Source organism: Scyliorhinus torazame, chromosome 2 (assembly GCF_047496885.1).
Source record: "Scyliorhinus torazame isolate Kashiwa2021f chromosome 2, sScyTor2.1, whole genome shotgun sequence".
NCBI classification, from domain to species: Eukaryota; Metazoa; Chordata; class Chondrichthyes; order Carcharhiniformes; family Scyliorhinidae; genus Scyliorhinus; species Scyliorhinus torazame.
The window spans coordinates 149,230,628-149,258,382 of NC_092708.1; the positions used below are offsets into that span (position 1 = coordinate 149,230,628).

Below are 27,755 nucleotides of genomic sequence, written 5' to 3' on the forward strand. Positions count from 1 at the left end.
GTTCAGGTATGATATCAAGGATGTATAACATTAATTACATGTTTGGGGATAGTACAATGGATGGCAGTTGTGAAATTTAAAGAAACTTCTTAACAATGTTCAAAATAAATAAATAAATATAAGCTCTCTTCCCACCTTAGCCCTCACCACCAACCTTCGCCCAGAATATTATTTGTAGTGTTCACAAAGTTACGTAAAAAATTAGCCTAGATAATGACTTTCCCCCAAATTGGTTCCACAACTTTTTTGCTGGTAGTTTGTGAAAGCATTCTGATTTTCCTTTTTGTTTAGATATCACTCAACTCCACTCTTGCTTGCTGCGATGGCAGGTGCATTTGATGCACTTCAATACTTACTATCACTTGGAGCCAACTTAACAAAGATTGACAGCGAAAATAACAATATTGTTCATTTATCAGCACTCTACTCCCACACAGAAATCCTCAAGTACTTAATTGAGCACAATATCCCAGAGCTACACGTCTGGAAACTCCTGAAAGGCATGTATCTGCTTCTTTGACCTGAATTCATAAGGTTTATATTTCCTAAAGATGCAATTGATTTTCATGAACTTAAAAAGAGGATTTTTGAGAAAGTATTGGATATTTTTTTCATATTGGGAAAGTTGCAATGTTTTGACTTTACTGTGAAGGTATCATAGAAACATAGACCTAAGTGCTTTCCATAGTGCATTTTTCTTGTAAATGTGGTATGTTATCTCTTATGACTTTTTACCTACATTTTCACCTCCTGACCCACTTCTCAAAGCATTATGCCAGGCACAGTTGCCAGGCATCCTCCAGTACTTTGTCTAAATAGCCACTCTTCACACGTGAACCTGTATGATGTAGCTCTGAAAATCTATGAACCAATGATCCTGTTATTACACATTGAGGTAAACTCTCATATATCCTAAGTCAAAGGCAGCAATTAAAATTGAAATTAAAACTTGTTCTAAATCTTGAAGACTCTGGTTTATCCCATTCCAGCCTCCTAGTAAGTCTCCAATCCCACCTTAGTTAGGATGGTAACCCTGGCCCCACAAGGCATACTGGTACTGACCATATACATGGGTGCAGTCAATCATTGAATCATGCTGCACAAAAGGAGACCTTTCACCCTCCACCCACCCCACCATACCAGTCCCAGTTATTTGGTGGAGCCACCAATTAGTCTTACTTCCCTGCTTTCTCTGAAAAAGTTTTCTGTTTAAAAATTTATCGAATTCACTTTTGAAAGTTATTAAAATGGCTCCAGCATTCCTTTAGTAGTACATTCTGGATCACAACAACCACTGTGCAAACGATAATTTCCTCAGGAAGGTTCTGGTTATTTTAGCAATGGCTTAAATCCACGTCCTTTGTTTATTAACCCTTCTGTCACTGGAAACAGTTATTCTTTATTTACTCTTTCAAAATCCTTCATGATTTTGAATACCTCCATCAAATCTCCCCTTTTTTCAGTTCTGAGAATAGTCCAAGCTAATCAAGTTTTTCCGCATAACTGAAATCCTTCATTCCTGGTACCATTCTGGTTAATCTCTCCTCCACAGTCTCTCAGATACTAAGCACCTTCCTAAACTAGGAGCTTTCACAGTAATTTCATTGAAGCCTACTTGTGACAATAAGCGATTATTATTATTATTAATAAAGTATAGTGCCAAGAGTTGAATGCCATACTCCAGCTCAGGTTGTACCCAATTCCCCTTTATCTGTCCTGCTAGTAACATTCTCAAAAAACTCTAATAAATTTATCAATCACAATTTCCCTTTCGTAAAATCATGTTATCTCTGTCTGATCGTACTATGATCCCTAGGTGCATTGATAAGACTTCCTGAAGAATAAATTCCAGCATTTTGCTGACAACTGTCAGGCTAACTAGCCTAAACTTCCTAGTTCTTCTCTCCCTCCTTTTTTGAATAATGATGCTATATTTGCAAACTTTGAATCTGCTGGAATTAAAATAGAATTTAGTAATTTTTTTAAAATCAAAACCATTGCATTGACTATCTCCACAGCTTCCTTTTTCAGACACCTAAGATATACATCATCAGATTCTAGAGATTTGTCACTTTTAATCCTTCAAGCTTCCTAATATTTTTTCTCTGCTCATATAGTTCCTTAAGTCCCTTGATTAAACTCCATTTCTGGTATGTAATTTATGTCTCCTACTGTGAAAACAGACACAAAATACTTGTTCAACGTGTCATGACAGGGAGATATTAGGAACTTGGGATAGAAATGGGGTCCAAGATGAAGCAGGAATCAAAAGCAAAGCTGTTGAGTTTGGCAGAGAAACTGCAGTTAACCCTTCCAAAAGGGGTAAAGAAGGCAGAGATAATACAAACCATAGCTCAAAAATTAAACTTACCAGTAACACAGTCTAATTCATTAGAATTAGCTTGAATCCAATTAAAAATGAAAGAATTGGAAATGCAACAAAAACTGAGAGAAATGGAGAAGGCAAATGAAGCAAAGGAAAAAGAAACAGAATTTGAACTTCGGAAACTGGCACTGCAAGGAGAGCAACAATATAAAGTGTTGGCGGCAAAGGCAGGAGCTGAGGAAGTTTTAGGGGAAGAAAAAATACCCCCTAGTCAAAGGTTCAATAGGGACATTTTTAAATATATACAAGCCTTGCCAAGATTCGATGAAAATCATGTTGAAGCGTACTTTATATCCTTTGAGAAAGTAGCTGAACAATTGAAATGGCCAAAGACCAAGTGAGTGGTGTTGGTTCAAACAAAGTCAGTAGGTAGAGCTCGTGATGTGTTTGCCTCATTATCAGAAGAGGTCTCTGGGATTATGATGTGGTGCAGAAAGCCATATAAAATGCTTATGAATAGTGTCAGAAGCCTACAAACAGAAGTTCAGAAATCGACTTCCGGTGGTGGCCATGGAGTAGGAAGTCGTACATTTGGTAGCTCCGCTTGTGATGGAGCTTCTGTAGCTTTTCTCCCGATTTTGTCAGAATTTTATTGGAATGATCAGCAGAGAGTGAGACAGTGGGGAGAAATTCCCCACCAGTATATGGAGTAGTGGACTAGAAGTGGCCTTACAAGGAGACATAGTCGAGGAAAGGCTAAAGAAAAAGCATACGGAGTGGCAAGGATTAGTGGGAAACGAGAGGATTGGGAAGCCTTTAAAAGCGAGCAGAGGACAACCAAAAAAGCAATAAGGGGGGAGAAGATGAAGTATGAGTGCAAGCTAGCTAGTAATATAAAGGAAAATAGGAAGAATTTTTTTCAATATATAAAAGGTAAGAGAGAGGCAAAAATAGACATTGGACCACGAGAAAATGTGGCTGGAGAAGTAATAATAGGAAACAAAGAAATGGCAAATGAACTAAATAGTTACTTTGGATCAGTCCTCATGGTGGAAGACACCAGTGGGATGCCAGAGCTCCAGGAGAACCAGGGGGCAGAGGTGAGTGTAGTGACCATTACTAAGGAGAAGGTTCTGAGGAAACTGAAAGGTATGAAGGTGGATAAGTCACCTGGACCGGGTGGACTACACCCCAGGGTCCTAAAAGAGATAGCTGAGGAAATTGTGGGGGCATTAGTGATGATGTTTCAGGAATCACTGGAGGCAGGAAGGGTCCCAGAGGACTGGAAGGTGGCTAATGTAACACCACTGTTTAAGAAGGGAGGGAGGCAGAAGATGGGAAATTATAGGCCAGTTAGCCTGACTTTGGTCATTGGTAAGATTTTAGAGTCTGTTATTAAAGATGAGATCGCGAAGTACTTGGAAGTACATAATAAAATAGGACTGAGTCAGCGTGGCTTTGTCAAAGGGAGGTCGTGTCTGACAAATCTGTTAGAGTTCTTTGAGGCGATAACAAGGAAGTTAGACATAGGAGAACCAGTGGACGTGATTTATTTAAATTTCCAGAAGGCCTTTGACAAGGTGCCGCATAGGAGATTGTTCAATAAGTTAAGAGCACATGGTGTTCAGGGTAAGATCCTGCCATGGATAGAGGATTGGATGACTGGCAGAAGGCAGAGAGTTGGGGATAAAGGGGTCTTTTTCAGGGTGGCAGCCGGTAACTAGTGGTGTGCCTCAGGGGTCTGTGCTGGGACCACAACTTTTCACAATATACATCAATAATCTGGAAGAAGGTACTGAAGACACTGTTGCTAAGTTTGCAGATGATACAAAGATCTGTAGAGGGACAGGTGTTATTGAGGAAGCAAGGGGGCTTGCAGAAGGACTTGGACAAGCTAGGAGAGTGGGCAATGAACTGGCAAATGAAATACAATATGGAAAAGTGTGAGGTTATGCACTTTGGAAGGAGGAATTTAGGCATAGACTATTTTCTAAATGGGGAAATGCTTTGGAAAGCAGAAGCAAATGGGACTTGGGAGCCCTTGTTCACGATTCTCTTAAGGTTAATGTGCAGGTTCAGTCAGCAGTTAAGAAGGCAAATGCAATGTTAGCATTTATGTCAAGAGGGCTAGAATACAAGACCAGGGATGTACTTCTGAGGCTATATAAGGCTCTGGTCAGACCCCATTTGGAGTATTGTGAGCAGTTTTGGCCCCGTATCGAAGAAAGAATGTGCTGGCCTTGGAAAGGGTCCAGAGGAGATTCACAAGAATGATCCCTAGAATAAAGAACTTGTCGTATGAGGAATGTTTGAGGACTCTGGGTCTGCACTCGTTGGAGTTCAGGTGGATGAGGGGGCATCTTATTGAAACTTACAAGATACTGCGAGGCCTGGATAGAGTGGACGTGGAGAGGATTTTTCCACTTGTTGGAAAAACTAGAACCAGAGGACACCATCTCATACTAAAGGGATGATCCTTTAAAATAGAGATGAGGAGCAATTTCTTCAGCCAGAGGGTGGGGAATCTGTGGAACTCTTTGCCGCAGAAGACTGTGGAGGCCAATTCACTGGGGTTTTTAAGACAGAGATAGATAGGTTTTTGATTAATTAGGGGATCAGGGGTTATGGGGAGAAGGCAGGAGAATGGGGATGAGAAAATATCAGCCATGATTGAATGGCAGAGCAGACTCGATGGGCTGAGTGGCCTAATTCTGCTCCTATGTCTTATGGTCTAAAGAAGGCGTGTGCAGAACTGGCAGTACAGGAAAGCACGGCAGGGGCGCAGGATTTTGTTGTGGTGGCACAGTGGTCGACGGTACAGCTGGTGAAGTTCTTCAAGGAGAGCTTTGCCAAGCTAAAGAAGGATATGCTAGACCCGATTAAGGCACCGATTGATTGGGTGGAACAGGGGCTAGAAGCCCATGGATAGGTGATCCAGAAGGTGGAGGAAAAGGTGTCCGAGCACAAGGACTATCTAACTGCATTGGAGGCCAAGGTGGGGCTGATGAAGGACCACCAGAAAAGACTGCAGGAGAAGGTGGAGGATTTGGAGAACAGGTCCAGGAGACTGAACCTGAGGATCGTAGGCCTCCGGAGAGCAGTGAGGGATCGGACGCGAGGGCATATGTGGAAGTATGCTGGAAAAGCTGATGGGAGAGGGGACGTTTCCTCGACCCTTGGAGGAGGATAGAGCGCTTGCGAGGAAGCTGCGAACGAACGAACCGCCGAGGGCGATGGTGGTGCGGATGCACTGGTTCGTGGACAAGGAACAGATTTTGCACTGAGCCTGGCAGATACAGAGCTGCAAGTGGGAGAACTGTGAGTTGTGCATCTACCAGGACCTGAGCGCGGAACTGTCCAAAAGGTGAGCCAGGGGACTTCCGGGTGCGGCTATGCAGAGCTAGGTCGCATATTCGGCAGCTCCCGCTTGGAACGGACTTTTGGGCTCTTTTACAGGGCCCCCACGGCATTTGTTTGACATTTCCCGGTGTGGGAAGAAGACAGCAGCATTCCCCTGACGGTGTCCCCCAGGACTGTTGTGTCTTTTGGCTGCCAGACCCGGCAGAAACAGTGAAGGATTTGGTTTGATCTGCAGCAATAAACAGAGGCCTCTTCCAGCATGCAGGCGGGGGAAGGGCAAGCTTAAAGCTGCAATCTGACTTGACTATCAAAGGTGAATTCTAGCAGCAGAGGGAACAACTGTGAAAGGATCTACCAAGGCCATTGAAGAGGCGGGGACGAGGCTTCTGGTGGCGGCCATGGAGGAGTAGGTCGCGCATTCGGCAGCACCCGTCTGGAACCGACTCTCAGACCTTTTTCAGGAGTTTCCATAGACTTTTTGGGGCTGACTGGTGAAGCAAACACTGCCAACTTCTATGAAACGGACCAGAAGTGTAATGGCCAAAGGAGCGGCACTGGAGCAACGGGAGAAGCGAGGGAAAGAAAACAAAATGGCGGTGGCCAGGGACAAAGGGGAGCTGCAGGAGTTCATCAAGCGCTGCTTCGAGGAGCAGCGTGAGGAGATGTGCAAAGAGATGTTGGCGCCTATGCTTTCGGCAATTGAAGGACTTGGGATCAAGCAGAAGGCCCACAAAGCTAAGATCCAGGAGGTACAGAAAAGAGTCAGTCAGAACGAGGATGAGCTCGTGGGCCTGGCGGTGAGAGTGGAGCAGAACGAGGCGCTACACAAGAGGTGGGCGGGAAGACTCGAAGACCTGGAGAACAGGTCGAGGAGAAAGAATCTGCGAATCCTGGGTCTCCCTGAGGGAGTGGAGGGGGCTGATGCCAGGGCATACACGAGCCCGATGCTCGAGACGATGATGGGCACGAAGGCCCCTTCGAGGCCGCTGGAGTTGGACGGGGCACATTGGGTGCTGGCGAAGAAGCCCCAGGCAAATGAGCCGCCAAGGGCGATGGTGGTGACGTTCCACCGGTTCACGGACAGAGAGTGGGTCCTGAGATGGGCCAAGAAGGAGCGGAGCAGTAAGTGGGACAATGCAGAGATCCGAATATACCCGGACTGGAACACGGAGGTTGCAAAGCGGAGAGCGGGTTTCAACCGGGCCAAAGCGGCGTTGTCCCGGAAAGAAGTGAAATTCGGAATGCTGCAGCCAGCGCGACTGTGGGTCATATACAAGGGCCAACACTATTACTTTGAAATGCCTGAGGAGGCGTGGACCTTTGTACAAGCCGAAAAGTTGGACTCTAACTGAGGGTTTGTGAGGGTGGGGGGGGATGTTTTGGGGTTTGATGTGTGATGGTTGTTGTATATAGGGGGTCAATTACGCGCAGGAAATGTTACATGGGCTGGGGGAGAGAGACAAGGCCGCGACAGGAGCTGCGCCAGAGGGGTCGGAGCGGGGTTTGGAAAGCACGGGGTTTTTTCCCGCGCGCGGGAAGAAAGGCGGGAAGGGGAACAAAGGAATGCATATGGATTGGGAGACTCCCACGCGGGGAGGTCAATGGGAAGGCGGGGGAAGCCAGGGTCAGCAGGCGTCAGCTGACTTACGGGAGTGACATGGGAGAGCAAAAAAGCTAGACAGGGGTCTAGCGGGGGGGAGGGGAGGGGGGGAAGGGGGGGGGAAAAGGGTTGCTGCTGCACTGGCCGAAAGGGAATGGGACACAGAAGAGGTGGTCGGGACAGGGGTCCCCCCTCTGGGGGACTGGCGGGTGAGGGAGGCGTGGACACGGGACTGGCCCAGAAAAGGAGATGGCTAGTCGGCGGGGCGTGGGGGGGGTGAGAGACCCTCCAATCCGGCTGATAACGTGGAATGTGAGGGGCCTGAATGGGCCGGTGAAGAGGGCTCGAGTGTTCGCGCACTTAAAGGGACTGAAGGCGGACGTGGCCATGCTCCAAGAGACACATCTGAAGGTGGCGGACCAGGTCAGGTTAAGAAAGGGATGGGTAGGACAGGTATTCCACTCGGGACTGGACGCGAAGAATAGAGGGGCAGCAATATTGGGAACGCGGGTGTCATTTGAGGCCAAGACTGTTGTAGCGGACAATGGAGGGCGATATGTAATGGTGAGCGGTAGGCTGCAAGGGACGTGGGTGGTGTTGGTAAACGTATACGCCCCGAACTGGGATGATGCAGGATTCTTTTTTATTTAAATATATTTTATTCAAGATTTTTTGGCCAAACATAACAGTACATAGTTTTTCTTTTAAACAACAATTAAGCAATATAAATAACAATGGCCAGTTTTAAACAAGTAAATAAATAATATATAAACAGAAACAAAAACAAAACTAAATGGCAACTGCCTTGTCAAAAATAGTTACTCTCCAAAGATACAATCCAACAGTCCAATATACATTACCTATAACAAATGTCTATACAGGTACAATGACATCCCTAGGAGCCCGCCCGGATCCTTCCCCCCCTCCCTCCCCCCCCCGCCCTCCCCCCTGGGTTGCTGCTGTTGTTTTTCCTTCTTTTTCATTCCCTCTATCGTTCTGTGAGGGAGTTGACGAACGGCTGCCACCGCCTGGTGAACCCTTGAGCCGAACCCCTTAATACGAACTTGATCCGTTCTAACTTTATAAACGCTGCCATGTCGTTTATCCAGGTCTCCACGCCCAGGGGTTTGGCTTCCTTCCACATAAGCAATATCCTGCGCCGGGCTACTAGGGACGCAAAGGCCAAAACATCAGCCTCTCTCGCCTCCTGCACTCCCGGCTCTTCTGCAACCCCGAATATAGCCAACGCCCAGCCTGGCCCAACCCGGACCCCCACCACCTTCGAAAGCACCTTCGCCACTCCCACCCAGAACCCCTGTAATGCCGGACATGACCAGAACATGTGGGTGTGATTCGCTGGGCTTCTCGAGCATCTCCCACACCTATCCTCTACCCCGAAAAATTTACTGAGCCGTGCTCCAGTCATATGCGCCCTGTGTGGAACCTTGAATTGTATCAGGCTTAGCCTGGCACACGAGGACTACGTGTTTACCCTACGTAGGGCATCAGCCCACAGCCCCTCCTCAATCTCCTCCCCCAGCTCTTCTTCCCATTTCCCTTTCAGCTCATCTACCATGATCCCCCCTCGTCCCTCATTTCCCTGTATATGTCCGACACCCTACCATCCCCCACCCATGTCTCTGAGATCACTCTATCCTGCACCTCCTGCTTTGGGAGCTGCGGGAATTCCCTCACCTGTTGCCTCGCAAAAGCCCTCAGTTGCATATACCGAAATGCAGTCCCTTGGGGCAACCCATATTTTTCCGTCAGCGCTCCCAGACTCGCAAACGTCCCATCTACGAACAGATCTCTCAATTGTACTATCCCAGCTCTTTGCCATGCTCCAAATCCCCCATCCATTCTCCCCGGAACAAACCTATGGTTATTTCTTATCGGGGACCGCACCGAGGCTCCCGTCCTTCCCCCATGCCGTCTCCACTGCCCCCAAATTTTTAATGTTGCCACCACCACCGGGCTTGTAGTATATTTCTTCGGTGAGAACGGCAACGGTGCCGTCACCATTGCTTGTAAGCTGGTCCCCTTGCAGGACGCCCTCTCCAATCTCTTCCACGCCGCTCCCTCCCCTTCTCCCATCCACTTACACACCATTGAAATATTGGCGGCCCAGTAATAATCATTTAGGCTCGGTAGTGCCAACCCCCCCCCTATCCCTACTACGCTGCAAGAACCCCCTCCTCACTCTCGAGGTCTTCCCGGCCCACACAAAACTCATAATGCTTTTCTCGATTCTCTTAAAAAAAGCCTTCGTGACCATCACCGGGAGGCACTGAAACACAAAGAGGAATCTCGGGAGAACCACCATTTTAACCGCCTACACCCTACCCGCCAGTGACAGGGACACCATGTCCCATCTCTTGAAGTCCTCCTCCATCTGTTCCACCAATTGTGTTAAATTAAGCCGGTGTAAGGTTCCCCAATTCTTGGCTATCTGAATCCCCAAGTATCGGAAGTCTCTTGTTACCTTCCTCAGCGGTAAATCCTCTATTTCCGTGCTCTGCTCCCCCGGATGCACCACAAACAACTCACTTTTCCCCATGTTCAATTTATACCCCGAAAAATCCCCAAACTCCCCAAGTATCCGCATTATCTCTGGCATCCACTCCACCGGGTCCGCCACATACAACAACAAATCACCCGCATACAAAGATACCCGGTGTTCTTCTCCTCCCCTAAACACTCCCCTGCTATTCCTGGAACTTCTCAGTGCCATGGCCAGGGGCTCAATCGCCAGTGCAAACAATAACGGAGACAGGGGACACCCCTGCCTCGTCCCTCTGTAAAGCCGGAAATAATCAGACCCCCGTCCATTCGTAACCACACTCGCCATCGGTGCCCTATACAGCAACTGTACCCATCCGATATACCCATCTCCAAAGCCAAATCTCCTCAGCACCTCCCACAGATAATCCCACTCCACTCTATCAAATGCTTTCTCGGCATCCATCGCCACCACTATCTCCGCTTCCCCCTCTGGCGGGGGCATCATCATTACCCCTAGCAGCCTCCGTATATTTGTATTCAGCTGTCTCCCCTTCACAAACCCAGTTTGGTCCTCATGAACCACCCCTGGGACACAGTCCTCTATCCTCGTCGCAATTACCTTGGCCAGAATCTTAGCATCCACATTTAAAAGAGAAATGGGCCTATAGGACCCGCATTGCAGCGGGTCTTTTTCCTTCTTTAGGAGGAGCGATATCTTTGCCTCTGCCATAGTCGGGGGCAACTGCCCCCTTTCCCTAGCCTCATTAAAGATTCTCGTCAGAAGCGGGGCCAGCAAGTCCATATACTTCCTATAAAATTCCACCGGGAATCCGTCTGGTCCCGGGGCCTTCCCTGCCTGCATGCTCCCAATCCCTTTCACTACCTCCTCCATCTCAATCTGTGCTCCCAGTCCCGCCCTCTCCTGCTCCTCCACCTTAGGGAATTCCAGCTGATCCAGAAAGCACATCATTCTCTCCTTCCCTTCCGGGGGCTGAGCTTTATATAATCTTTCGTAGAATACCTTGAACACCCCATTCACTCTCTCCGCTCCCCGCTCCATCTCTCCCTCCTCGTCTCTCACCCCCCCTATCTCCCTCGCTGCTCCCCTCTTCCTCAGTTGGTGGGCCAGCAACCGGCTCGCCTTCTCCCCATATTCATACTGTACACCTTGTTCCTTCCTCCATTGTGCCTCTGCATTACCCGTAGTCAACAAGTCAAATTCTACATGTAGCCTTTGCCTTTCCTGTACAGTCCCTCCTCCGGTGCCTCCGCATATTGTCTGTCCACCCTCAAAAGTTCTTTCAGCAACCGCTCCCTTTCCCTACCCTCCTGCTTTCCTTTATGTGCCCTAATAGATATCAGCTCCCCTCTAACCACTGCCTTCAACGCCTCCCAGACCACTCCCACCTGAATCTCCCCATTGTCATTAAGCTCCAAGTACCTTTCAATACACCCCCTCACCCTTAAACACACCCCCTCATCTGCCAATCGTCCCATGTCCATTCTCCAGGGCGGGTGCTGTTCTTTTTCCTCCCCTATCTCCAGGTCCACCCAATGTGGAGCGTGGTTCGAGATAGCTATAGCCGTGTACTCCGTACCTGTCACCTTCAGGATCAGCGCCCTTCCCAAAACAAAAAAGTCTATCCGTGAATATACTTTATGGACAGAGGAGAAAAACGAGAACTCCTTACTCCTAGGCCTGCTAAATCTCCAGGGGTCTACTCCTCCCATCTGCTCCATAAAGTCCTTGAGCACCCTAGCTGCAGCCGGCCTCCTCCCGGTCCTGGACCTCGATCTGTCCAGCCCTGGGTCCAAACCGTATTGAAGTCTCCCCACATTACCAACTTTCCCGCCTCTAGGTCCGGGATACGTCCCAACATACGCCTCATAAAATTGGCATCATCCCAGTTCGGGGCATATACGTTCACTAGAACCACCGCCTCCCCTTGCAATCTGCCATTCACCATCACATATCTACCCCCACTATCCGCCACTATGGTCTTTGCCTCAAACAGTACCCGTTTCCCCACTAATATAGCCACCCCCCTGTTCTTTGCGTCTAACCCCGAATGAAACACCTGCCCCACCCATCCTTTGCGTAGTCTGACCTGGTCTATAAGTTTCAAATGCGTCTCCTGCAACATAACCACATCTGCCTTTAATTTCTTTAGGTGTGCGAGTACCCGTGCCCTTTTGATCGGCCCGTTCAGCCCTCTCACGTTCCACGTGATCAGCCGGGTCGGGGGGCTCTTTACCCCCCCCCCCCCCCCCCCCCCCTTGTCGACTAGCCATCCCCTTTTTTAATCCAGCTCCTCACCCGGTTCCCACGTAGCTGTATCTCCCCCCGACGGCGCCCTCCCACCTCGACCACCCCACCCCGTACCAGCTCCCCCTTCTCCCCAGCAGCAGCAACCCAGTTAACCCCCCCCCCCCCCGCTAGATCCTTTTCTAGCGTAATTGCACCCCCCATGTTGCTCCCAGAAGTCAGCAAACTCTGGCTGACCTCGGCTTCCCCCCGTGACCTCGGCCCCCACTGTGCGAGGCCCCCTCCTTCCTGCTTCCCTGTTCCCGCCATGATTACCATAGCGTGGGAACAAAGCCCGCGTTTCCCATTTGGCCCCACCCCTAATGGCCGGCGCCCACAATTCCTCATCCTCCCCCCCCCCCACGACATGGGGAAGAGAGAAAAGCTACAAGGTCGCAAGATTAACAACTTGAGAGATCATCCCTTCCCCCTTTTTCCCCCCCTTCACCCCACGTAATCACCCCACCATTTTGTCCCAAACGTTCTTTTTCTGGCCCGCCTATTCCAACTGCTCCTCCACAATAAATGTCCACGCCTCTTCTGCTGTCTCAAAGTAGTGGTGCTTCCCTTGGTGTGTGACCCACAGTCTTGCCGGTTGCAACATTCCAAATTTGACCTTCCTTTTGTGAAGCACCGCCTTGGCCCGATTAAAGCTCGCCCTCCTTCTCGCCACCTCCGCACTCCAATCTTGATATACGCGGATCACCGCGTTCTCCCACCTACTGTTCCGAGTTTTCTTCGCCCATCTGAGGACCATCTCTCTGTCATTATATCGGAGAAATCTCACCACTATGGCTCGAGGTATTTCTCCAGCCCTCGGTCTTCGCGTCATAACTCGATAAGCTCCCTCCACCTCCAACGGGCCCGTCGGGGCCACCGATCCCATTAACGAGTGAAGCATCATGCTCACATATGCCCGACGTCCGCCCCCTCCGCACCTTCGGGAAGACCAAGAATCCTTAAATTCTTCCTCCTCGCATTATTCTCCAGCACCTCCAGCCTTTCCACACACCTTTTGTGTTGTGCCTCGTGCACCTCTGTCTTCACCACCAGGCCCTGTATTTCGTCTTCATTTTCAGCGGCCTTTGCCTTCACGACCCGAAGCTCCTGCTCCTGGGTCTTTTGCTCCTCCTTTAGCCCTTCAATCGCCTGTAATATTGGGGCCAGCAGCTCCTTCTTCATCTCCTTTTTAAGTTCTTCCACACAGCGCCGCAGGAACTCTTGTTGGTCAGGGCCCCATACTAGACGGCCACCTTCCGACGCCATCTTGCTTTGTGCTTGCCTTCCTTGCCGCTGCTCTAGAGGATCCTCCGCAATCCGGCCACTTTCCTCTCCTTTTTCCATCCGTGTCCAGGGAGAATTCCCTTCTGGTTTACCGCACAGTGTTTTTAGCCGTTAAAATTGCCGTTGGGGCTCCTATTAAGAGCCCAAAAGTCCGTTCCACCGGGAGCTGCCAAAACGTGCGACTTAGCTGGTCATCGCCGCACCCGGAAGTCCATGATGCAGGATTCATGAAGCACATGTTGGGGCGCATTCCGGACCTGGAGATAGGAGGCCTGATAATGGGAGGGGACTTCAATACAGTGTTGGATCCAGCACTGGACCGCTCCAAATCAAGGACTGGAAAGAGGCCGGCGGCGGCCAAGGTACTTAGGGGGTTTATTGATCAGATGGGGGGAGTGGACCCATGGAGGTTTGCAAGGATGCAGGCCAGGGAATTTTCTTTCTTCTCCCATGTACACAAAGCCTACTCCCGGATAGATTTCTTTGTTCTGGGTAGGGCGCTCATCCCAAGGGTGGAGGGGACGGAGTATTCAGCTATAGCCGTTTCGGACCATGCCCCGCACTGGGTGGAACTGGAGCTGGGAGAGGAGGGGGACCAACGCCCGTTGTGGCGGCTGGATGTGGGACTGCTGGCGGACGCGGTGGTGTGTGGGAAGGTGAGGGGGTGTATCGAAAGGTACTTGGAGGCCAACGACAACGGGGAGTTGCGGGTGGGGGTGGTATGGGAGGGGTTGAAGGCGGTGATCAGGGGAGAGCTAATTTCCATTAGGGCTCATAGGGAGAAGACAGAGGGTATGGAAAGGGAGAGGTTAGTGGGGGAGATTTTGAGAGTGGACAGGAGATACGCAGAGGCCCCGGAGGAAAGATTACTTGGGGAAAGACGACGGCTCCAGACGGAGTTTGACCTGTTGACCACAGGGAAGGCGGAGGCACAGTGGAGGAAAGCGCAGGGGGCGACCTACGAGTATGGGGAAAAGGCTAGTCGGATGCTGGCACACCAGCTCCATAAGAGGATGGCAGCGAGGGAAATAGGGGGAGTCAAAGATGGAAGGGGAGCCACGGTTCGGAGTGCGACGAAAATAAACGAAGTATTCAAGGCCTTTTATGAAGAGCTGTACAGATCCCAGCCCCCAGCGGGGGAAGAGGGGATGAGACAATTCCTAGATCAGCTGAGATTCCCGAGGGTGGAGGAGCAAGAGGTGGCTGGTTTAGGAGCACCAATTGGGTTGGAGGAGCTGAGCAAGGGTTTGGGGAGCATGCAGGCGGGGAAGGCCCCGGGACCGGACGGATTCCCGGTGGAGTTCTACAGGAAGTATGCAGACCTGTTGGCCCCGCTACTGGTGAGGACCTTTAATGAGGCAAGAGAGGAGGGGACCCTGCCCCCGACAATGTCGGAAGCGACAATTTATTTGATCCTAAAGCGGGACAAGGACCCACTGCAATGTGGATCGTACAGGCCGATCTCGCTCCTCAATGTGGATGCAAAGTTGCTGGCAAAAGTGCTGGCCACGAGGATCGAGGACTGTGTCCCGGGGGTAATCCACGAGGACCAGACAGGATTTGTAAAGGGCAGGCAACTAAACACCAATGTGCGGCGGCTCTTAAACGTGATAATGATGCCACCAGAGGAGGGAGAGGCGGAGATAGTGGCAGCTATGGACGCGGAGAAGGCCTTTGACCGAGTAGAGTGGGAGTACCTCTGGGAGGTGCTGCGTAGGTTTGGGTTCGGGGTAGGGTTTATCAATTGGGTTAAGCTCCTTTACAGAGCCCCGATGGCGAGTGTAGTGACGAACCGGCGGAGATCGGAGTACTTTCAACTGTACCGAAGGACGAGGCAGGGGTGCCCCCTGTACCCCCTGTTGTTCGCATTGGCGATTGAACGATTGGCCATGTCATTGAGGGAGTCTAATAAATGGAAGGGGGTGGTCCGAGGGGAAGAAGAGCATTGGGTGTCGCTATATGCGGATGACCTGTTGCTGTACGTGGCGGATCCAATGAAGGGGATGGTGGAGGTCATGCAGACTCTAAGGGAGTTTGGGGAGTTTTCGGGCTATAAGCTCAATGTAGGGAAGAGTGAGCTCTTTGTATTACAGGCGGGGGACCAAGAAAGAGGGATAGGGGACCTACCGCTGAGGAGGGCGGAGGGGAGCTTTCGGTATCTGGGGATCCAGATAGCCAGGAGTTGGGGGATCCTACATAAACTGAATCTGACGAGGTTGGTGGAGCAAATGGAGGAGGATTTCAAAAGATGGGACATGTTTCCGCTCTCGCTGGCGGGTAGAGTGCAGTCGGTCAAAATGGTGGTCCTTCCGAGGTTTCTGTTTGTGTTTCAGTGCCTTCCCATCGTGATCACTAAGGCATTTTTTAAGAGAGTAGGCAGGAGTATTATGGGGTTTGTGTGGGCGAATAAGACCACAAGAGTAAGGAGAGGGTTCCTGGAACGCTGTAGGGACCGAGGAGGGTTGGCGCTGCCAAACCTGGGGAGCTTATGGGCAGCAAATGTGGCGATGATCCGCAAGTGGGTTATGGAGGGAGAGGGGGCGGCATGGAAGAGGATGGAGATGGCGTTCTGTAAAGGAACGAGCCTGGGGGCGTTGGTGACGGCACCGCTGCCGCTCTCGCCGACAAAGTAAACCACGAGCCCGGTGGTGGCAGCAACGCTAAGGATCTGGGGCCAGTGGAGATGGCACCGGGGTGCAATGGGAGCATCGGTGTGGTCCCCGATCAGGGGTAACCACCGGTTTGTCCTGGGGAAGATGGACGGGGGTTCCAGAGCTGGCATCGGGCGGGGATTGGAAGAATGGGGGACCTGTTCATCGACGGGACGTTTGCGAGCCTAGGGGCACTGGAGGAGAAGTTCGAGTTACCCCCGGGAAATGCCTTTAGATATATGCAGGTGAGGGCTTTTGTGAGGCGACAGGTGAGGGAATTCCCGTTGCTCCCGGCACAAGAAGTTCATGATAGAGTGATCTCGGGTGTATGGGTCGGGGAGGGCACGGTGTCGGAAATACACCAGGAGTTGAAAGAAGAGGGGGAAGCGCTGGTAGAAGAGTTGAAGGGTAAATGGGAGGAGGAGCTGGGGGAGGAGATCGAGGAAGGTCTGTGGGCTGATGCCCTAGGTAGGGTTAATTCCTCCTCCTCATGTGCCAGGCTCAGCCTGATACAATTTAAGGTGGTCCACAGAGCGCACTTGACGGGGGCGAGGTTGAGTAGGTTCTTTGGGGTAGAGGACAGATGTGGAAGGTGCTCAGGGAGCCTGGCGAACCATGTCCATATGTTTTGGTCATGCCCAGCACTGGAGGGGTTCTGGAGAGGAGTGGTGGGAGCAATATCTCAGGTGGTGAAAGTCCAGGTCAAGCCAAGCTGGGGTTAGCAATATTTGGAGTAGTGGACGAACCGGGAGTGCAGGAGGCGAAAGAGGCCGGCATTCTGGCCTTTGAGTCCCTAGTAGCCCGGCGAAGGATCTTGCTAATGTGGAAGGAGGCGAAGCCCCCCAGCCTGGAGGCCTGGATAAATGATATGGCTGTGTTCATAAAGTTGGAGAGGATTAAGTTTGCCTTGAGAGGGTCTGCGCAGGGGTTCTACAGGCGGTGGCAACCGTTCCTAGACTATCTCGCGGAGCGTTAGAGGAAGGTCGGTCAGCAGCAGCAGCAACCTTGGGGGGGGGGGGGGGGATGTCCTGGGAGGGGGGGGGGGGGGGGGGGAGGGAGGACTGCCTGGGAGGGTGGATGAGCAAGAGATAACATGGAGGGTTGGGGAAACTGGCACGTACGGGTGAGGGCCAGTGTACAAAGCTATGTAAATATATCATTTTGCCATGTATATATCTTGCTCTGCACGATTTCTCGGTTTTTTTTGTTATGGGGGGGGGGTTATTGTTTGTAAGGGAGAAAAATTGTGTTAAAAAACTTTAATAAATATATATTTTTTTAAAAACAAAAGGTGAGCCAGATTTAATAGGGCAAAATCGGCCCTCTGCAAGAAGGGAATGAAGTTCGGGATGTTATATCCAGCGTGTCTGTGGGTCATGTTTGAGAGCCAGGAACTTTACTTTGAATCGTCGGATGAAGCAATGAACTTTATCAAGGACAAAAAGCTGGCAGGGGTCTAAGGACACTGAACATAGGGGGAGGGCATTGCGGGGCAATCTGTTTTGAAGTTATTTATATGAGGTTCTGGATATGCAGTACTCTTTGCAACAAGGGATTATTCTTGTTTTATGCCCCTTCCTTTTTTTTCCTTTGGTTTTCGTTTTGTTCAGATGTTTGAGCAGTTGCTCAGAAATGTAATTTAACTCTGTTCTGGTGGGTGATGGGTGAAGGTATTTTTTCTCCTGTTTGTTTACTGGGGACTGTGATGCTCTGAATATGTATGTCCAAGCGGGGGGTAGGAGGGAGAACAATAGGGAGATAGGGTGTCTGGCGCCATGGGCGGGAGCTACCAGGCTAGCTAGGTGAGTTAGTTCATGGAAGCGCAGGGGGGGTGAGCAGGTGATAAGCTTGGTATGGGGGACTGGGATTGTGGTGCTGCTAATAGGAGGGGGAGGGGTGGGGGGAGCTGCTCTGCTGACAGGGTAGGAACTGTTGCTGGGGGACAAAAGGGAGATCGAGGCGGGCCCGAGGAGGCGAGGGATGTGAGCTGGATGCTGGCCTAAGAAGGTTGATGGCTGATCGGCGGGGGGTGGGGGGAAGCCCCCTGACCAGGCTGATCACTTGGTACATCAGCGGACTAAATGGGCTGGTTAAGAGGGCTCGCATGTTCGTGCATTTGAGGGGACTGAAGGCGGATGTGGAAATGTTACAAGAGACATACCTGAAGGTTATAGATCAGACCAGACTGAGGAAGGGGTGGGTCAGCCAAGTATTTCACTCAGGGCTGGACTTTAAGACCAGGGGGGGTCGCAATCCTGATCAACAAACGGGTGGCATTTGAGGCAGGGATAATTGTGTCAGACGCGGTGGGCAGGTACATCAAGGTGAGTGGGAAGCTTGACCAATGCATCAAATTGGGACGATGTGGAATTTATGAGGTGGGCGTTAGGTGGACCTAGAGTCACATAAGCTGATCATGGGGTGAGATTTTAATACGGTCATTGACCCAGGGTTGGATCAGTGGGAGGGTCCCAGCCATAGCGAAGAAACTAAAGACGTTCATGGAGCAGATGGGGGGGGGGGTAAACCCATGGAGATTCGGATGGCCAAGAGTGAAGGAGTTTTCTTTTTTCTCCCATGTGCACAAAGTATATTCTCGGATCGACTTTTTTATCCTGAGCAGGGCGTTTCTGACGGGGAAGGTTGATACTGAGTATTCGGCGATCGCTGTGTCGGACAATGTCTCACATTTGGTGGATTTACGGGTGAGTAAGGAGAGAGGCCAGCACCCGCTATGGAGGTTGGATGTGGGACTATTAGCAGATGAGGGCGGGTGAGCAAGTCCATCCAGAACTATTTGGAAATAAATGACACGGGGGAAGTATCGGCAGCAACTGTGTGGGAAGCTCTGAAGGCAGTGGTTAGGGAGGGAGTTTATCTCGATACGGGCCCATAGAGAAAAGATGAAACGAGCAGTGATGGATAAGCTGGTTGGGGAGATACTCCAGGTGGATAGGAGATATTCGGAGGCCCCGGAGGCAGGGTTGCTGAAGGAGCAGCAGAGGCTACAGATGGAGTTTGGGCTGTTATCTACAGGGAAGGCAGTGGAGCAATTGAGGAAGGTGAGGGAGGCGGTACATGAGTATGGGGAGAAGACCAGTAGGATGCTAGCACATCAGCTGAGGAAAAGGGAGGCAGCCAAGAGGTAGGGAGAGTAAAGGACAGAAGTGGGAATTCTTGGACCCAGTAGGGTTGAATGCGGTGTTTAAGGAGTTTTATAGCAAGCCATATGAGTCGGAACCCCCAGCTGGATTGAAGGGGTTGAGGCAGTACCTGGGTCAGTTGAAGTTCCCCATGGTGGAGGAAGGCCTGGTGGAAGGGCTGGGGGCCCCAATTGAAATTGAGAAAATAATGGAGGGGCTGGAGGCCATGCAGTCGGGTAAGGCCCCGGGACCAGACGGCTACCCAGTGGAATTTTACAAGAAATTCTCAGAGATATTGGGCCCACTGCTGGTGAGGGCATTTAATGAGGCAAGGGAGCGGGTTGTCCTTCCCCCAACAATGTTGCAGGCCTCGATCTCATTGATTCTGAAGTGGGAGAAGGACCCTGAGCTATGCGGGTCATACAGACCAATCTCCCTATTGAATGTGAATGCCAAACTGCTGGCTAAAACTTTGGCCACAAGGATAGAGGACTGTGTTCCGGAGGTGATAGGGGAAGACCAGACAGGGTTTGTGAAGGGCAGGCAACTTACGGCCAATGTTAGAAGGCTCCTAAACATTATCATGATGCCTTCAGAGGGGGGAGATGGAGGTGGTGGTTGCTATGGACGCGGAGAAGGCCTTTGACCTGGTGGAGTGGAATTATTTGTGGGGGTGTTGGGAAGGTTCGGGTTTGGACAGGGCTTCATTGATTGGGTGTGGTTGCTATATCTGGCACCAGTAGCAAGCGTGCGAACAAATCGGTTGAGGTCGCGCTATTTTAAGCTGCACCGAGGGACAAGGCAAGGGTGTTCCCTCTCCCCGCTGTTGTTTGCTCTTGCCATAGAGCCATTGGCGATGGCGTTAAGAGCTTCAAGGAACTGGAGCGGGCTGGTCCGGGGTTGGGGGGGTGGGGGGGGGGGGGGGGGTGGAACACCGGGTCTCACTTTAGATGGACGACCAGCTCCTATATATTTCTGACCTGTTAGGGGGGATGAGGGAGATTGTGGGGATCCTAGGGGAATTCGGTCAGTTTTTGGGGTATGAATGGAATATGGGGAAAAGTGAGATGTTCGCAATCCAATCGAGGGGGCAAGAAAGGAGACTGCGAGAGCTGCCGTTTAGAGTGGTGGGAAGGAGCTTTTGCTATCTGGGAATCCAGGTGGCATGGGAATGGGAGACATTGCACAAGCTAAACTTGTCCTGGCTTGTAGAGCAAATAAAAGAGGACTTTAGGAGATGGGACATGCTCCCACTGTCACTGGCGGGGAGGGTACAGGCTGTGAAAATGGCGGTCCTCCCCAGATTTCTGTTCGTTTTTCACTGCATTCTCTCTTTATCCTGAGGGCCTTTTTTAAACAGGTAAATAGGGTCATTTTAGGCTTTGTGTGGACAGGTAAAACCCCGCGAGTGAAGAAAGTGTGTCTGGAGCGTAGCCGGGGGGGGGGAGGGTGGGTTGGCACTGCCGATCTTTTGTAACTACTACTGGGTGGCAAATATAGCCATGATTAGGAAGTGGGTATTGGGGAGAGGGTAGGAGTGGGAGCGTGTAGAGGCGGCATCATGCAAGAACACAAGTCTGGGGGCACTGATAATGGCACCTCTGCCGTTCACGCCGGCCCGGTACTCCACAAGCCCGGTGGTGGTGGAGTACCTGAGAGTCTGGGGGCAGTGGAGGAAATATAGGAGAGTGGAGGGAGCATCGGTCTGGGCTCCGATTTACAATAACCATTGGTTCGTACCTGGAAGGCTGGATGGAGGGTTTCGAAGATGGCAGAGAGCAGAGATCAAGAGGATGGGAGATTTATTTATAGATGGGATCTTCCCCTGTTTGAAGGATTTGGAGCAGAAATTTGAACTGCCAGCAGGTTTAGGTATCTGCAGGTATGGATGGTTTTGAGAAGGCAGGTTCCGACCTTTCCGCTCCTGCCACCACAGGGGTTACAGGACAGGATAGTTTCCAGAACGGGGGTGGGAAAGGGAAAGGTATCGGATATCTACAAAAAGCTTATGGGGTCTGAGGAAACTCAGATAGAGGAGCTAAAGGACAAGTGGGAAGATGAGCTAGGGGGAGAGATAGAGGTGGGTTTGTGGGCGGATGCCTTAGGCAGAGTTAACACATCCGCATCATGTGCCAGGCTCAGCCTGATACAATTTAAGGTAGTCCACTGGGCACACATGATGATGGCCCGGATGCGCAAGGTTTTTGGGATAGAGGACAGGTGTGCGAGGTGAACAGGAGGGGCAGAAAATCATGTTTTGGGCAAAATAAAAAGTTCAGAAATCTAAGAAGAGACCCAGGTCAGACCTATCTCGAACTCGAATTAATTAAACAAGCTAATTTTGATAGGTGAACAAGAACACTAAAAATATACAAAACTATGAAGTGCTTCGTGAGATAATCATTTTAGAGTAATTTAAAGATTCACATCCTACAGTAGTGAAAACTCATGTGGACGAGCAGAGAGTTAACATAGATCGACACGCTGCAGAAAGGGCTGACAAGTTTGAATTGTTTCATAAAACAAAGTTTAGTGTCCGAGATCAATTTAAATCTGTGAAGGATAAAAACTGGGTCATGAGAAGTTGGGGACATGAAACTGGGGACATGAGTGGGGTCCAGGCAGGGGAGGTGTAGCTGGCAATGTTAAGGAGAGTGTGCCTCAGAGTGAAAAGGAAGCGAATGGTAGTGGGAGAGAGACAAGTGTTTTCATTGTAATAAAGCTACCCAGACGGTAGTTATGGCCTGGAATGCACTGTCTGGGAGAGTATTATAGGTTGGTTGCCTCACATCCTTTAAAAAGTACCTGGATGAGCACTTGGCAGGTCTTAACATTCAAGGCTATGGGCCATGTACTGACAAATGGGATTAGGAGACAGGTCAGGGGTGGGATTCTCCGTTTCTCATACACCGGGTTCGATTCAACGGAAAAATTACCAAGTGTAGTAGCGAGCGGGAATCGCCACGAGCATCCCAGCTCTCAGCCCAGCAAGCCGGCCATGCAATTCAAGGCCTCACGGACTTCTCAACGGAAATGATGGCTCGCCAGCTGAGTCGTCGGGACCGTGCTTGCTAGCCTCCCGCTAACAAGTTTGAGCAGCACTTAAACTGCACTTGCTCAACGAACCCCAGCCAACTCGTGACAATGTTTATTGGAATTTAGGAGGTTGAGGGGAGATCTAATAGAAACTTACAAGATAATGAATGGCTTAGATAGGGTGGACGTCGGGAAGTTGTTTCCATTAGCTGGGGAGACTAGGACCCGGGGGCACAGCCTTAGAATAAAAGGGAGTCACTTTAGAACAGAGATGAGGAGAAATTTCTTCAGCCAGAGAGTGGTGGGTCTGTGGAATTCATTGCCACAGAGGGTGGTGGAGGCCGGGACGTTGAGTGTCTTTAAGACAGAAGTTGATAAATTCTTGATTTCTCGAGGAATTAAGGGCTATGGAGAGAGAGCGGGTAAATGGAGTTGAAATCAGCCATGATTGAATGGTGGAGTGGACTCGATGGGCCGAATGGCCTTACTTCCGCTCCTATGTCTTATGGTCGTATGGTCTTATGGCACCAAGGATACCGGCCCCAAGATTCGGGGACGCTGACCTGGGAGGCTCCTGGACGTGTGGAGGCCAGGAGGGATGTCCAGTTCCCCCGAGGGTCCCGGAGGGTGAGCCACAAGGCAGCCAGTGCTGTCGGGGATGAGGTGGCAGCAACCATTAATTTGAACAGTATGACCAAGAGGACTGGCCAGCAGTGCAGGAAGAAGGTCGACAACCTACACCGGGCAGCATAAGTGAGTAAACACCTATGCTCCCCCACCCCTGCCCGAGACACTTCCGCCCCCGCGGGAGCATCCACCCCCCAACTTTTCAAGTGATTCCCAGACCTCTACCCCCTACCCCCAAACCCGCCCTAACACCCCTTCTCCCACCACTGTGAACCACGCGTGTCACCACAGGAAAGCCTGTCCCACGATCAGCAGAAGAGGGCCCAGACCGGAAGAGGGGAGCCAGACATAAGAAGTCTCACCTCCTTCGAGGAGCGGGCTCTGAAGGTGACCAGGGTGGCCAAGGATAGATCAGTCAGCCACGTGGAGGCTGGCGGATGCTGCAGAGGCGAGGGGCCACTGGGCTCCACCCAGAGGACCTGTCAAACGTGAGTTGTTATTGCCTTACTGACAGACCCATCCCTCCCACTGACCACTTGTCCATGCTTCCACAGGTCTTCCAGCTGATGGCGCCGGCCCATCCCGGGCAGCCCCCTATCCTGACTCCGAGGAGAACACCTCAGAAGAGCGCTCCAAGGATGCCACTGTGGCCGAGGCACAGATGTCATCTCCACCCCCCACCAGCGTAGATGCACACACCTCAGTGGGAAATGTTTGTAAACAGGCTTCTGAGGCACAATCTGGTGCACATCATGAGGAGACGGGAATCCCCAGGCGAGACAGCAGTCGGAGGTCTGATGCTGAGCTTGTGGAAGTGGGTTACCCAGAGCTGATGGAGACAATATGGAGCGGCTGGGATGGTAGCACAGTGGTTAGCACCGTTGTTTCACAGCTTCATGGTCCCAGGTTCGATTCCCGTCTTGGGTCACTGTCTGTGGGGCTCGAGAGGTAGGGGGCAGCATCATTGGTAGTGGGGTATTGTACAGCACATTAAACACTTTTTTGCACAACCATTATGATGCCCCTTCCGCAAATGTGGGCTGACCCCTGCACCCTTTGCCCATCTCTCCAGGTGTCCTTCCCCCCTTCCCGTGGTGCTCATCCACCCTCCGGCTGTGGACATGACCCAGAGCTGTGTCCCATCCCCTGTGTGTTCAGATGTTGTGTGTGTGGTGTTTCCTGCCGCAGTATTCACGGTCACTTGGCATCTGTGAAGTGCTCACTTATTCACGATTGCCAATTCCCGATTAGCAATAGCCTTCAGCCGCATGGTGGTGCCATGAGCGATTGGTCCCCGGTTGCTCCCCTGCGCATCCCCCCCAACCCCCCCATGGCAGGCCAGCCCTGTGGAGGGTCTCCCCACCCCATCCTTGACGCTGATGTCGAGTTAATGGAGAATTTCCATTTGGTGTCAAATTGGCGCCGGCGCAATTTTGGCATCCAAACCTATTCTCCATCCAATCACATTTCGAGATTTCGGCGTCAGCCAACGGAGAATCCCGCCCCAGAGGTTTGTCATGCATTGGTGTAGACTCAATGGGCTGAAGGGCCTCTTCTGCACTGTATTCTGTGATTATTCTGTCGTTCTGTGTGAAGTCGCAGTGTTGGTGGCTTACGAAAAGGGCTGGGAAGACAGACTCGGCAAAACAGGATAAACCAGTAAGGTTTATTAAAGTGGGAAGTAAAACCACTGTCTCAGTGGAAGAGGTGCCTCAGAGTCTACAAACTGTTCAGAAGCTGGTGGAATAGCAGATGTCTAAACTTCTTAAGCATTCCATTTGTGAAGGTATAGTTTACTCATGTGTACAAGGTGGAGACGGTAAAGAGATTAAGATCTTAAGGGATGCAGGAACAAGTTAATCTCTAATGGTGGGAGATATGTAGTTTGAAAGGAGTACTGCCTGAAATGGTGGTAATATCACAGAAAAACACAGTTTAGAAAAGGCCTTTCGGCCCATCGGGTCTGCACCGCCGCATGAAAGGCATCTGTTCTGCCAATCATAATCCCATTTGCCAGCACTTGGCCTATAGCCCTGAATGTTAAGATGTGCCAAGTTCTCATCCAGGTACTTTTTAAAGGATGTGAGGTAACCAGTCTCTACTACCCTCTCAGGCAGTGCGTTCCAGACCGTCACCACCCTCTGGGTAAAAAAGGTTTACCTCAAATCCCCCTAAACCTCCTGCCCTCACCTTGAACTTGTGGCCCCACTTGTGGCCCCTCATAACCGACCCTTCAACTAAGGGAAACAGCTGTTCCCTATCCACCCTGTCAATGCCCCTCATAATCTTGTACAACTCGATCAGGTCACCCCTCAGTCTTCTCTGCTCCAGCGAAAATAATCCAAGCCTATCCAACCTCACTTCAAAACTAAAATGTTCCATCCCAGGCAACATTCTGGTGAAACACCTCTGCATCCCCTCCAGTGCAATCACATCCTATAATGTGGCGACCAGAACTACACACAATACTCCAGCTGTGGCCTCACCAATATTCTATATAACTCCAACATGACTTCCTTGCTTTTGTAATTTATCCACAATCGATAAATGAGGTGAGTAAATAGGTGAGTAAATTTGCAGACGATACTAAAGTCGGTGGTGTTGTCGATAGTGAGGAAGGAAGTAGCAGGTTACAGAGGGATATAGATAAGCTGCAGTGCTGGGCTGAGAGGTGGCAAATGGAGTTTAATGTAGAGAAGTGTGAGGTGATTCACTTTGGAAGGAAAAACAGGAATGTGGAATATGTGGCTAATGGAAAAGTTCTTGAAAGTGTGGATGAGCAGAGGGATCTAGGTGTCCATGTACATAGATCCCTGAAAGTTGCCACCCAGGTTGATAGGGTGGTGAAGAAGGCCTATGGAGTGTTGGCCTTTATTGGTAGAGGGATTGAGTTCCGGAGTCAGGAGGTCATGTTGCAGCTGTACAGAACTCTGGTACGGCCGCATTTGGAGTATTGCGTACAGTTCTGGTCACCGCATTATAGGAAGGACGTGGAGGCTTTGGAGCGGGTGCAGAGGAGATTTACCAGGATGTTGCCTGGTATGGAGGGAAAATCTTATGAGGAAAGGCTGATGGACTTGAGGTTGTTTTCGTTAGAGAGAAGAAGGTTAAGAGGAGACTTAATAGAGGCATACAAAATGATCAGAGGGTTAGATAGGGTGGACAGTGAGAGCCTTCTCCCGCGGATGGAAATGGCTAGCACGAGGGGACATAGCCTTAAACTGAGGGGTAATAGATATAGGACAGAGGTCAGGGGTAGGTTCTTTACGCAAAGAGTAGTGAGGCCGTGGAATGCCCTACCTGCTACAGTAGTGAACTCGCCAACATTAAGGGCATTTAAAAGTTTATTGGATAAACATATGGATGATAATGGTATAGTGTAGGTTAGATGGCTTTTGTTTCGGTGCAACATCGTGGGCCGAAGGGCCTGTACTGCGCTGTATTGTTCTATGTTCTATGTTCTATGATAAAGACAAGTGTACCATATGCCTTTTTCATCATCCTATTAACCTGCCCTTTTGCCTTTACAAATTCTATTTACAAATACGTCAAGGTCTCTTTGTTCCTTGTCAAGTTGCTCCTTCCGAAGTGTAACACCTCACACTTTTCAGGATTAAATTCCATCTCCCACTTTTCTGCCCATTTGACCTTCCCGTCTATATCTTCCTGTAACCCAAGACTCTCAGCCTCACTGTTAACCACCAGGCTTATCTTTGTGTCATCTGCAAATTTAAGTCTAAGTCATTTATATAAATGACGAATAATAGGGGACCCAGCACAGATCCCTCTGGTACACCACTGGGCACTGGCTTCCAGTCACTAAAGCAGCCGTCTGTCATCACCCTCTGTTTCCAACAGCTCAGCCAGCTTTGAATCCACCTTATCAAGTTCCCCTGTATCCCATGATCATTTGCCTTCTTTATAAGTGTCCCATGTGGGACCTTGTCAAATGCTTTGCTGAAATCCATGTAAACTACTTCAACTGCACTACCCTCTTCTACACACTTAGTCACATGCTCAAAACGTTCAATCAAATTTGTTAGCCATGAGCTCCCTCTGACAAAGTCATGCTAACTATTCCTGATCAAACCTTGCCTCTCCAAGTGGGATACATTCTCTCCTTCAGAATTTTCTCCATTAGTTTCCCCACCGCTGACGTGGTGTTACTGATGAAAGCCTTAGTATGCCACTATGTAAGGTGAAGTTAGTTCAATGAAAAGTGGTGAAGTGAATAATAGAAAAAATATAACTTTTAGGGACACAATTTATCTTGGGTAATGATATAGCTGGACCACAGGTGGGAGTGCACCCTACTGTAGTTGAAAAGCCAGTGGAAAGCCAAACAACAGAGGTGTTGCAAAACGTATATCCGGGAGTGTTTCCTAATTGTGGGGTGACCTGATCACAAAGTCACAGACAGAAACAGGAGGAAGAGAACTTGAGGAGTGCCGATCAGGAGGCTGAGATTGAATTATCAGGAACCACGTTGTGGTATTATCAGGTATTACGGTACCTGAGAGGCTGAAGTGCCATTGGTTAAACCTAGGGGTTTTACCATTGGCTGTAGAGTATGGTAACTCTGCCCCGATAGGCGGGATATAAGAACCCGTGCTGTCCCAGCAGCCCTCATTCTGTACCTGATCTGCTGGGGAACACCTCTAGCTTATTAAAGCCTTCAGTTGTGCTACAACCTCGTTTTAATAGTTATTGATCGTGCACCAATTTAATAAGCTAGATTTAGGTTGAAAGGATGGACCTCCGAATCAAGCCGGAGTGTCTGCAACTCAGTCCCCACGCGACGAACTCAGCGGCGATCTTTAAGCACTGGCTGGCATGTTTTAAAGGCTACCTGGAGACGCTGAAGGCACACCCTCGGGGGAGCAGAAACTGGACGTCCTGCACTCTAGGGTAAGCCCAGAGA

The 27,755-nt window shown here is 50.2% G+C and overlaps 1 protein-coding gene across 1 annotated transcript in view; it reads left to right on the forward strand.

Moving 5' to 3' along the window:
• Positions 1-27,755, forward strand: part of ankar (ankyrin and armadillo repeat containing) — a 397,884-nt gene that overhangs the window by 158,041 nt on the left and 212,088 nt on the right. Inside the window, exon 9 of the mRNA XM_072494724.1 lies at positions 292-500. Within this exon, the coding sequence (XP_072350825.1) occupies positions 292-500 (209 nt within the window). The remainder of the gene's footprint in view (positions 1-291; positions 501-27,755) is intronic.